The 12,868-nt window shown below is 44.9% G+C and overlaps 1 protein-coding gene across 7 annotated transcripts in view; it reads left to right on the forward strand.

The window, feature by feature from the left end:
• The window catches only part of LOC126278977 (ATP-binding cassette sub-family G member 1-like), a 773,827-nt gene that overhangs the window by 536,036 nt on the left and 224,923 nt on the right, over positions 1 to 12,868 (forward strand). For 6 of the 7 annotated variants that reach the window (XM_049979275.1, XM_049979272.1, XM_049979273.1 and 3 more), the window contains one exon: positions 11,038 to 11,496. In XM_049979275.1, coding sequence (XP_049835232.1) covers positions 11,184 to 11,496 — 313 coding nt within the window. In that variant the 5' untranslated portion in view covers positions 11,038 to 11,183. Of the gene's footprint in view, positions 1 to 10,563; positions 10,909 to 11,037; positions 11,497 to 12,868 lie in introns of those variants that run through there. The other variant, XM_049979274.1, reaches the window with a different exon arrangement.

Consider the following 12,868-nt stretch of genomic DNA (forward strand, 5'->3'; position numbering starts at 1 on the left):
TAAAATTTTCATATGAAATTTCTTATCTTTACTGTTATCAGATGTTAATTAATTAAAAAACATTCTACTGTGTATTGTGGCTCATCGTCATCACCACTGAAGTAGCTGCACCTTCTGCCAGCCTCCTTGTTTACTTTTTTTTGCCGAAACCTTCATCTTTTTCACCATTGTTGTCTTCACTGTATACTTCCCAAAACTCACTCTTAGCTTGTCAAGTACTCTCTGTCTACTACTGTATCAACTGTTGAATGTAACTAGAGCCGCTTAGATAACTTCATCCCAGCAAATACACAGACAGACAATAAATGTAGCCAGAATGAGATTTTCACTCTGCAGCGGAGTGTGCGCTGATATGAAACTTCCTGGCAGATTAAAACTGTGTGCCTGACCGAGGCTCGAACTCGGGACCTTTGAAAAAGGTCCCGAGTTCGAGTCTCGGTCCGGCACACAGTTTTAATCTGCCAGGAAGTTTCAATAATCGTAACATAACTCATTTCCTTACTGATACAGACACTGTTACTGCATCGTCACGACCGGACTGTTCAGTGTCTCATTGAGAAGAAGAACTAGAATGCGGACCTTCTTATAACCACTGGTATACTGCCTTATATCGTGCAGGGCCCCCGCGAGTACGCAGAAGTGCCGCAACACGACGTGGCATGGACTGGACTAATGTCAGAAGAAGTAGTGCTGGAAAAAACTGAAACCATCAATCCTTCAGGGCTGTCCATAAATCCGTAAGAGTACAAAGGGGGAGGCGGGGGGTTGGATGTCTCTTCCGAAAAGCAGGTTGCAAAGAATCCCAGATATGCTCAATAATGTCCATATCTAGAGTGTTTGGTGGCCAGCGGAAGTGTTTAAACTCAGTAGAGTGTTCCTGGAGCCACTCTGTAGCAATTCTGGACGTGCGGGCTGTCGCATTGTCCTGCTGGAATTGCTCAAGTCCATCGGGACGCAAATTGGACATGAATGGATGCAGGTGATCGGACAGGATGCTTATGCACGTGTCATCTATCAGAGTAGAGTCTAGACGTATCAAAGGTGCCATATCAAGCCAACTGCACACGCCCCACAGCATTACGCCAGCTTGAGCAGTCCCCTGCTGACATGCAGGGTCCATGGATTCATTAGGTTGTCGCAATGCCTGTACACGCCCAACTGCTCGATACAATTTGAAGCGAGTCTCGTCCGACCAGACAACATGTTTTCAGTCATCAACAGTCCAATTTCGGTGTTCAAGCGCCCAGGCAAGGCTTAAAGCTTTGTGTCATGCAGTCATCAAGGATACACGAGTAGGACTTAGGCTCTAAAAACCCATATAGATGATTTTTCGTCGAATGGTTCACTTTTTGACACTTGTTGATGGCTCAGCATTGAAATCTGCAGCAACTGGCGGAAGGGTTGCACTTCTGTCACGTTGAACGATTTTCTTCAATCGTCGTTCGTTCCGTTCTTGCGGGATATTTTTCCAGCCGCAGAGATGTCGGAGATTTGATGTTTTACCGAATTCCTGAGATTCGAGGTACAATCGTGAAATGGTCGTACGGGAAAATCCCCACTTCATCGCTATCTCAGAGATGCTGCGTCCCATCGCTTGTGCACCGACTATAATACCACATTCAAACTCACTTAAATCTTGATAACCTGCCACTGTGGCAGCAGTAACCGATCTCGCAACCGCATCAGACACATGTTGTCTTATGTAGGCGTTGCTGACCATAACGCCGTTTCTGCCAGTTTATATATCTCTGTATTTGAATACGCCAACCTATACTAATTTCTTTGGGGCTTCAGTGTATATTGGCATCCATTTCACTTTCTTCAATGTGCTCGTCGTAAACACCAAGTCTTTTTTTTTAACTAGTAATGGGCAGACATATTGCAGTTATCTCTTCACAACTAGCGCTTTTAGTTTCTTGTGATCTACTCAAATATGAGATTTTAACAAGGTCTTCCTAATGGCGGTTAAAACTGTCGCCCTTGTTTACATGCTTCTTAAAGATCGCTCTTTGGTTTGTCATAATTCTTCTGAAAAATCACCTATATCGCTTGCTTGCTGTGTTAATAAAAGGCACTAATATGTTGGTTCTTTATGAAACGCTTCGTAATATTTCTATGAAGACAACTTATGTGAGGTTTTTCAAACGTGAAGTGAGTAAAACACAAATGCAGCAAAACAAAAAACGTGTTGCTAGAAGCTGAAATATCGCGTAGAATGAGAACTCGGCTTCAACCTCCTCGAAAAACGAGAGAAAAACTGTCAGAACTTCAGAACACGTAAAAAAGGGGGAGTAAACATCAATGACAACTGAAAATGCTGTGTAAATAAACGCGTGAGCTGAAAACTCACTCGACTCCAGTACGGTTAAAGCGGAGAAAACAAATAGTAATTCATACATAACAGCTAATAGGGACGGTAGGCATTTGACGAAACATATCACGTCATAACGAATTTTTAAGATCACAGTTTTTTAAGATTTAAATAATATTCCATCATTTTTCGGGAGTGCATCCGGGATATTATTAACTCTTATACCGATATTTCGGCTGACAACCTTTCAGACATTCTCGACGTCAGACGCTTGCAAGATTTTAAAACACTATACAATGTGGAGTAATCGCGCATGCGTCAAAGGTCTTCACTGCCTGGCATTCCAGCATGTGCCATCCGTAATAATGAACCAAATACTTCGCGAACACTGTGTATTCGCTGACTCTACACTTGCTTTGTTTTCTCTTAGTGACGCAAAGTTTTATCTATGACTGACGCTCTTGTTACCAGCAGTGTTACCTTTGACGCATATCTGTTTATTTCACAGTGTAACATGCTTTGAAAATCTTGCAGGAGACTCTCTTTTAAATTGGCTTAAGGTTTCTTAGCCGATATCGGTACAAGAATTAATGACATCCCGGATGCAGTCCCGAAATACGAGGAATATTAAAAAAAAATGGCTCTGAGCACTATGGGACTTAACATCTGAGGTCATCAGTCCTCTAGAACTTAGAACTACTTAAACCTAACTAACCTAAAGACATCACACACATCCATGCCCGAGGCAGGATTCGAACCTGATACCGTAGCGGTCGCACGATTCCAGACTGAAGCGCCTAGAACCGCTCGGCCACTTCGGCCGGCGAGGAATATTCGATCCGCTGGGGAAACTTCAAGCATCATATCTAAATGAAAGTTTGTGGCAATGTTGTCTGTAGTTTTTTGTATGCTGAATTATCTGTTAAGTGTGATGATGGATCGTTTTCTGAAGCGTAGGGAAACTGAGTGGCTCATTGATCAATGAATTGGTGGGACGAAGTCTAAGCCTTCTCAGAGAGACTGTCAGGATTCTCTTTGGTACAAAAAAAAAAATGGAAATGAGCGTTTGGCGTCATTGGCCAGGAGGCCCCTGACGGGGCAGGCCCGGTCGCCTTGATGCAGGTCTTATTGCATTCGACGCCACATTGGGCGACCTCCGCGCCGGATGGGGAGGAAAGGATGATGAAGACAACACCCAGTCCCTGAGCGGAGGAAATCCCAGACCCAGCCGGGAATCGAACCCGGTCCCCTTAGGACGGCAGTCTGTCACGCTGACCATTCAGCCGTCGGGGCGGACCCTTTGGTACAGGATGACTTGGATAGAATTTCTATTTGGTGAGATAAGCGTCAGCTTGCTCTAAATGGTCGACTTCGATTTATGCCGAGAATTCTAAGAAAGTGTAGCTCGTCTGCAAAGAAGACGGCGCACAGAATATTTGTGCAACCCATTCCTGAGTGTTTGGGATCACCGCCAATGCGGTTTAAAGGGAGATATCGGAGTGTGCTACTCGAATTGTTGCCGGTAGGTTCGGTCAGCACTCAGATGGGAATCCGTGGACGAAGGAAGGCGTTCTTTTCGCGAAACGCTGTGGACAAAGTTTAGAGAGATGGCGACCGACCGCAGACCTATTGTACTGCCACGAAGATATATATCGCGTAAGGAGTGCGAAGACAAGATAAGAAAAATCGGGGCTGGTACGGAGGATTTGTAGACAGTCGTTTTTCTTTCGTTCCATTTGCAAGTGGAACAGGGAGGGCAGTGACTAGCAAAGATATATTGTAACCTTCGTCATCCACAGTACCGTTGCTTGCAGAGTATGCATGTATCATGTTTGTAGATGTAAATGGGTAGACTGATGGTTTACCTAGGAGATTTACAGTATGTTTGACGCAAACCTGTGTCGTATACCACACCCAAGTCTTTTGACGACGTAAAATATGGCGAAGCTTTTTCAGTTTGCTTCAATGTGTCTATAATGACGTACTGCTTGAAAAAGCCTGCACAAATATTCAGATGTTGCTGAATTTCAAAGTGGTACAAAGATTGGCTACTTGCTTCCAATGTTCAGAAATGTAAAATTGTGCATTTCACGAAACGAAAAAAACGTAGAATCCTATTACTACAGTATCAATGAGTCAAAGCTGGAATCGGTGTCAACGGCCTTGCCTAATTGTGGATAAACCAGTTCCTGTCATATCATTAAAGTTAGGCAACGTCGTTCGTGGCCGTTTCTTGGATGGGTAACCGCCGAGGAACGCCACGCCCTGTGGTCTGCTTTCCCTTTGCCTTCTCGTCAAAGGCGATGGGATGGGCGTAACGTTGCTGATCACCAAACTTTGCTCCATTGCCCAGAAATAAATCCCCAAACCACTCTGCAGTGTCTCATGGAATGAAGGCATGTGGCACTGTTCATGGTGACTCCTTCGTCGGACGGGGACGTTAAGTTCGGCGGCCCACTTGGTGCTATTCGAGAAGAGTAGGGTAAGTCCCTTTCTTCATCATCATTGAACGCAAACATGACACGACACTACACACACACACACACACACACACACACACACACACGTTATAGTCATCCACCCATACCAGATTTATACTTAACACCCGACCTGATGCTTCGCGAAGGAAACGTGCCAGAGTGAGCAAAGAACAGGTAAGAAGCTGTCCAAGTAGGCAGATGAAGCTGCCCAACGGGATATCTCAGCCAAACATGGCATACGACTTTACTTTACTTTTAGTTAGCCACCTCATACTAATACCAGGGTGTTACAATTTGTAGGGATATCAATTTGGAACGATCTCGTTTCCAGTCGTAGGTAGATCAGATGGCGGATTGTGGTTCATTTATGAAATACTAAGAAAATGCAATCACTCTGCAAAGAAGACTGCTTACAAATCACTCGTGCGACCTGTCTTAGAATATTGCTCAAGTGTGTGGAACTCGTACCAGATAGTACTAACAGGTGAAACTGAACGGATATTGAACGACAGCCGGATGAGGTTTGTGGGAGTGAAGCTGAAAGAACTGAATCGGGAGACACTTGAAGACAGACGCAAACTATCCCGTGAGAGCCTATTTAAAGTTTCCAGAACCAGCATTACTTAAAAAATGTAAGCACATACTACAACCTACTACATATCCATCCCATAGGGATAGCGAAGACAAACTTCGGGTACTTACAACACGTATAGAGAGCGTTCAACCAGTCATTCTCCCCGCGCTAAATACGTGAAAAGAACGAAAAATGCGCAAATGATTGGTACAATGGGATGTACCCTGTGAAGTTCAAAATGGTTCAAATGACTCTGAGCACTATGGGACTTAACATCTGAGGTCATCAGTCCCCTAGAACTTAGAACTACTTAAACCTAACTAACCTAAGGACATCACACACATCCATGCCCGATGCAGGATTCCACCCTGACTTCAGCAGCTGTGTGATAAATATCTCAGGGAATTAACAAGGACTCGCGAAACCGATTTATAGGGACGTTCATGTTTAAACACAGTCGTTACATTATTTATCTTTCAATTGACTTGCAGAACACAACGTTTCGCAACGCGTTCGAAAGAGCCAGTACCGATAGGTCGCTTAAGTTTTCAGATATCGAAACCAGAGGAGAGTCAACACGAAATTTTCCAATTTGTATAGTTTTCTTTCTATAATCGTACCTATTATACTATTCAGCGTTCACATGTGTTTTTCTTTGCTTCTAATTTGTACCAGTTTTACATCACCTGTTCTCACAGTGAAAATGAAGATGTAATAACTTCACGAAGTAAGAAGTTAAATTCTCCTGACCATGCAAGAAAATTACCACATACATAAAACCAAAGGAGATGGGAAAATCCTGTTGAATGATCAAGTACACATGCCGAGCAATTCATTATTTACACTAATAGATAAAATAACAGATAACTTTCGAAAAAAGTATTAATATAATAATAGTGTCCAATGTAATAATAATAGAACCCAACATCTTTACACTCACTCATTCATGAGCCCCTCCACAGAATATTGAAACGAAAAGTCAAAACAGTCATGAATAGAAGTTAGTATCGAACATATACTTCGTTAGGTTGGCAACAAATATAAATGGGTAAACATACCAAAGAAGATGAAACGCGTAATGGAGTCGCAATATTTCAGTGTGAAAAGCAGTGTACGATGAAATAGTTGTATCGAGTGACAAAAGAACAATAGTCCACCACAAAAAAGTGAGAAACATGGTGAACACTGTGTGGAAGGCGAGAACACAAAGATGTGATTATATGGCAGTGATAAAAGTGGTAGTGCGGCCTCCAGACAAGATGTGAGGAACGCAGATCAGCAAATTGTAATTATTTTTTTCCAAAAAATCTTGAATTGAACTGTTTGATAATCTATAACTAACATAACTGTATCGTTATAGATCCCACTGATGATGCCTTAGAACAAGAGAAGGCGAAACGCGTATGGGATAAATAAAGTAACTAGCAGCAGGAAAAGGCTGTTTTATTTACAAAACAAGTATTTCTCATGAGTCTATTTGAGAAAGTGGAGCGCTGGTCTCGCGGTTCTAGGCGCTCAGTCCGGAACCGCGCGACTGCTACGGTCGCTGGTTCGCATCCTGCCTCGGGCATGGATGTGTGTGATGTCCTTAGGTTAGTTAGGTTTAAGTAGTTCTAAGTTCTAGGGGACTGATAACCACAGCTGTTAAGCCCCATAGTGCTCAGAGCCATTTGAACCATTTTTTGAAAAAGTGGGAGGAACAGTGTTCTTAGTTAAGGCCAGAGCCGCCAATGTTAACCGGACTTATTCTATGCTATTCAAGCGTGCCTCAGCGTCAGCTAGCGATAGTTGTTCAAACTGTCAAACATAGTAGCAGCTACAGAAGTGTGGATTGTGGAAATAAATTATTGAAGGATATTTGCTATGGCCCTCATTTGACTAAGACGAAGTCATGTGGTCGAACTAAGGTAGAAGCAATTGTGAGAAAGATTTTGGGTCCAAGAATAGTTGTCCCCTGTTCCAGGAAAATGAGATGCAGAAGTGAAGTTGAAATTTATTGCAGCTAAATGTCTCATAAACCTCCCTCGAAATCTTGGTCAGATGCTGGTCATCTTCCTTAAGACTGTGATCAAATGTTGATCGCCTGAATAGTCTGCGAAATTACAGTATTCCCGATACTTTTAGATCGCCCATCGAATATACAGGGTGGTCCATTGATCGTAACCTGGCCAAATTTCTCACGAAATAAGCGTCAAACGAAAAAACTACAAAGAACGAAACTTGGCTAGCTTGAAGGGGGAAACCAGATGGCGCTATGATTGGCCCGCTAGATGGCGCTCATAGGTCAAACGGATACCAACTGCGTTTTTTAAAGATAGGAACCCCCAATTTTTATTACATATTCGTGTAGTACGTAAAGAAATATGAATGTTTTAGTTGGACCACGTTTTTCGCTTTGTGATAGATGGCGCTGTAATGTCAGAAACATATGGCTCACAATTTTAGACGAACAGTTGGTAACAGGTAGGTTTTTTAAATTAAAATACAGAACGTAGGTACATTTGAAAATTTTATTTCGGTTGTTCCAATGTGATAGATGTACCTTTGTGAACTATCATTTCTGAGAACGCATGCTGTTCCAGAGTGATTACCTGAAAATACCACATTAACGCAATATATGCTCAAAATTATGTTCGTCAACCTCAATGCATTTGGCAATACGTGTCAAGACATTCCTCTCAACAGCGAGTAGTCCGCCTTCCGTAATGTTAGCACATGCCTAGACAATGCGCTGATGCATGTTGTCAGGCGTTGTCGGTGGCTCACGATAGCAAATATCCTTCAACTTTCCCCACAGAAAGAAATCCGGGGACGTCAAATCCGGTGAACGTGCGGGCCATGGTATGGCGCTTCGACGACCAGACCACCTGTCATGAAATATACTATTCAATACCGCATCAACCTCACGCGAGCTATGTGCCGGACATCCATCATGTTGGAATTACATCGCAATTCTGTCATGCAGTGAAACATCTTGTAGTAATATCGCTAGAACATTACGTAGGAAATCAGCATACATTACACCATTTAGATTGCCGTCGATAAAATGGGGGCCAATTATCCTTTCTCTCATAATGCCGCACCATACATTAACCCGTCAAGGTCGCAAATGTTCCACTTGTCGCAGCCTTCGTGGATTTTCCGTTGCCCAGTAGTGCATATTATGCCAGTTTACGTTACCGCTGTTGGTGAATGACCCTTCGTCGCCAAATAGAGTGCAAAAAATCTGTCATGGTCTCGTAATTTCTCTTGTGGCCAGTGGCAGAACAGTACACTACGTTCAAAGTCGTCGCCATGCAATTCCTGGTCCATAGAAATATGGCACGGGTGCAATTGATGTTGATGTAGCATTCTCAACACCGACGTTATCGAGATTCCTGATTGTCGCGGAACTTGTCTGCTATTGATGTGCGGATTAGCCGCGACAGTAGCTAAAACACCTACGTGGGCATCATCATTTGTTGCAGGTCGTGGTTGACGTTTCACATGTGGCTGAACACGTCCTGTTTCCTTAAATAACGTAACTATCCGTCGAACGGTCCGGACACTTGGATGATGTCCAGGACACCGAGCAGCAGCACACATAGCACACGACCTTTGGGCATTCTGATCACAATAGCCATACATCAACACGATATCGACCTTTTCCGCAATTTGTAATCGGTCTATTTTAACATGGGTAATGTATCACGAAGCAAATACCGTCCGCACTGACGGAATGTTACGTGATACCACGGTTGTGACCATTAAAGCGCCATCTACTACAAAGCGAAAAAAGTGTCCCAACTGAAACATTCAAATTTCTTTACGAACAACATGAATATGTAATAAATAATGGGGCTTCCTATTTTGGAAAACGCAGTTGATATCTGTTTGACCTATGGCAGACCCATCTAGCGGGCCAACCATAGCGCCAATTGGTTCCCCCTTCAAGCTAGACGAGTTTCGTTCTGTGTAGTTTTTTTTGTTTGATGCTTATTTCGTGAGATATTTGGCCTGGTCACTATCAATGGACCTCCCTGTATACAGGGTGTTACAAAAAGGTACGGCCAAACTTTCAGGAAACATTCCTTACACACAAATAAAGAAAAGATGTTATGTGGACATGTGTCCGGAAACGCTTAATTTCCATGTTAGAGCTCATTTTAGTCTCGTCAGTATGTACTGCACATCCTCGATTCACCGCCATGATTTCATACGGGATACTCTACCTGTGCTGCTAGAACATGTTCCTTTACAAGTACGACACAACATGTGGTTCATGCACGATGGAGTTCCTACACATTTCAGTCGAAGTGTTCGTACGCTTCTCAACAACAGACTCGGTGACCGATGGATTGGTAGACGCGGGCAATTCCATGGCCTCCACGCTCTGCTGACCTCAACCCTATTGACTTTCATTTATGGGGGCATTTGAAAGCTCTTGTCTACGCAACCCCGGTACCAAATGTAGCGACTCTTCGTGCTCGTATTGTGGGCGGCTGTGATACAATACGCCATTCTCCAGGGCTGCACCAGCGCATCAGGGATTCCCTGCGACGGAGGGTGGATGCATGTATCCTCGCTAACAGAGGACATTTTGAACATTTCCTTCGCGACTGATACGGTCGCAGGTTCGATCCTGCCTCGGGCATGGATGCTTGTGATGTCCTTAGGTTAGTTAGGTTTAAGTAGTTCTAAGTTCTAGGGGACTGATGACCTCAGATGTTAAGTCCCATAGTGCTCAGAGCCATTTGAACCGTTTGTACATTTCCTGAAACAGTTCGAAGTCACGCTGGTACATTCTGTTGCTGTGTGTTTCCATTCCATGATTAATGTGATTTGAAGAGAAGTACTAAAATGAGCTCTGACATGGAAAGTAAGCTTTTTTGTACACGTCCACATAACATCTTTTCTTTCTTTGTGTGTGAGGAATGTCTCCTGAATATTTGGGCGTACCTTTTTGTAACACCGTGTAGATATTCGGTCTCTTCGGGCGGTCTTTGCTGCAGAGTAATTTTCGGCGGAAAAGCTGGAAAAGTACTGGACGGCTGTTTTCGAGGGGTGTGCGGCGATTAGAAAGAGGGAATCCCGGACGCGGCGGAAGCCCTCGCGCGTGGTTGCCAGGGCTCCAACCGCCGCCTACGGGGGCGGCTGCTGCGACGGCGCGCCGCGGCTCCCCACCACCAGCCGCCGCCCGCAGCCCGGCTTTAGGCGAGGCGTCCCACAGGCGCGCCGCTCAGTCGCTCTTCGGAAGCCGCAGCCGCTGCCGCCGACTCCCGGCGCATATGTGGCTGGGAGCACACTTGCCGTTCGTGGATGCTTCCACGACAGCTGTGCCCACACATCTAGTCACTTCAAGAATTTAATATCTAATCCAGGGAAACTGTGCTCAGACGTCTTGTCGGACACGCGTACAGTGACGGCCGTGGGAGAGTAATGCATGACAGGACTATTTCGTTCGTGGATATTTGTTATTTTGATTTTCGAGGGGAGCTCGGTGGGAGAGGACTGCAGCACCCGAGCAGGTGACAGTAGTGGCTGACGACTAGGTGACTCGCACGGTAAGGTGCTATTCCGAATGCTGCCAGCGAGATTTGTAGTGACTGTGAACAATTCCTCCCTCGAATGCCGTGTAAGTAATTTCTCGCCCGAGGGTCGGCAGTGAAGCGAGCGTTGTCGCTCTGCTGCAGGTGGTGCACGCCGGAGCTTTCGCTAACACAAGCGCTTCCCGGAGCGGGCGTTATCTGCGCGTGCGCAGAGCGGATAGTGGGCGCGCAGCTTTATCAGCCGGTCCCTCGCCGCGGCGGCCCAGCCACTGCCGCTTAGCACGCCAGCCATGACGGTGGCGTCGCCCTCCGCCGGCGACGGAGCGTCGTCGTCGACTTCGACGGCGTCGGTGTCGGCGTCGTGCTGCCTGCTACCCAGGGGCGCGCCGGCGCCCGGCGCCGCCTCGCTCTCCTCGTCCACCACGAGCTCCGTGTCGGTGGCGGAGCCGCTGCAGAACAACAATTACTACCTGCACCGGCTCGCCGAAGCCGACTGCGGCGACTCGACGCCGCGCTTCGCCACCGCCGGCCCGCCGGTCTCCGTGCAGTTCACCGACGTCCGGTACAGCACGTACGTCTGGTCCGTGCAGCAGCCGATACCGCGTGAGTACCCCAGCACCTTACTTCGTTTCTTATTTATGTGAGGGATTGAAAGTTGTAAGTCGAGGCGAGGCCCTGGGAGTAGACGATATTCTGTCAGAACTATTGATAGCCTTGAGAGAGCCAACCGTGACAAAACTCTTCCTTCTGGCGGGCAAGGTGTATGAGACTGGCGAAATATTCGCAGACTTCGAGAAAGATGTAATAATTTCATTTCCAAAGAAAGCAGGTGCTGACAGGTGTGAAAATTATCGAACTATCAGTTTATTGGCTCATATTTGCAAAATGTTGTTGTTGTTGTTGTTGTTGTTGTTGTTGTTGTGGTCTTCCGTCCTGAGACTGGTTTGATGCAGCTCTCCATGCTACTCTGTCCTGTGCAAGCTTCTTCATCTCCCAGCACCTACTGCAACCTACATCCTTCTGAATCTGCTTAGTGTATTCATCTCTTGGTCTCTCTCTACGATTTTTACCCTCCACACTGCCCTCCAATACTAAATTGGTGATCCCTTGATGCCTCAGAACATGTCCTACCAACCGATTCCTTCTTCTGGTCAAGTTGTGCCACAAACTCCTCTTCTCCCCTATTCTATTCAATATCTCCTCATTAGTTATGTGATCTACCCATCTAATCTTCAGCATTCTTCTGTAGCACCACATTTCAAAAGCTTCTATTCTCTTCTTGTCCAAACTATTTATCGTCCATGTTTCACTTCCACACATGGCTACACTTCATACAAATGCTATCATAAATGACTTCCTGACACTTAAATCTATGCTCGATGTTAACAAATTTCTCTTCTTCAGAAACGCTTTCCTTCCCATTGTCAGTCTACATTTTATATCCTCTCTACTTCGACCATCATCAGTTATTTTGCTCCCCAAATAGCAAAACTCGTTTACTACTTTAAATGCCTCATTTCCTAATCTAATTCCCTCAGCATCACTCGACTTCATTCGACTACATTCCATTATCCTCGTTTTACTTTTGTCAATGTTCATCTTATATCCTCCTTTCGAGACACTATCCATTTCTTTCAATTGCTCTTCCAAGTCCTTTGCTGTCTCTGACAGAATTACAATGTCATGGGCGAACCACAAAGTATTTATTTCTTCTCCATGGATTTTAATACCTACTCCGAATTTTTGTTTTATTTCCTTCACTACTTGCTCAATATACAGATGGAATGACATCGGGGAGAGGCTACAACCCTGTCTCACTCCCTTCGCAATCACTGCTTCATCGTTCGTGTCCCTCGACTCTTATAACTGCCATCTGGTTTCTGTACAAATTGTAAATAGCCTTTCGCTCCCTGTATTTTACCCCTGCCACCTTTAGAATTTGAAAGAGAGTATTGCAGTCAACATTTTAGGTAAG

Source organism: Schistocerca gregaria, chromosome 6 (genome assembly GCF_023897955.1).
Source record: "Schistocerca gregaria isolate iqSchGreg1 chromosome 6, iqSchGreg1.2, whole genome shotgun sequence".
Classification (NCBI taxonomy): domain Eukaryota; kingdom Metazoa; phylum Arthropoda; class Insecta; order Orthoptera; family Acrididae; genus Schistocerca; species Schistocerca gregaria.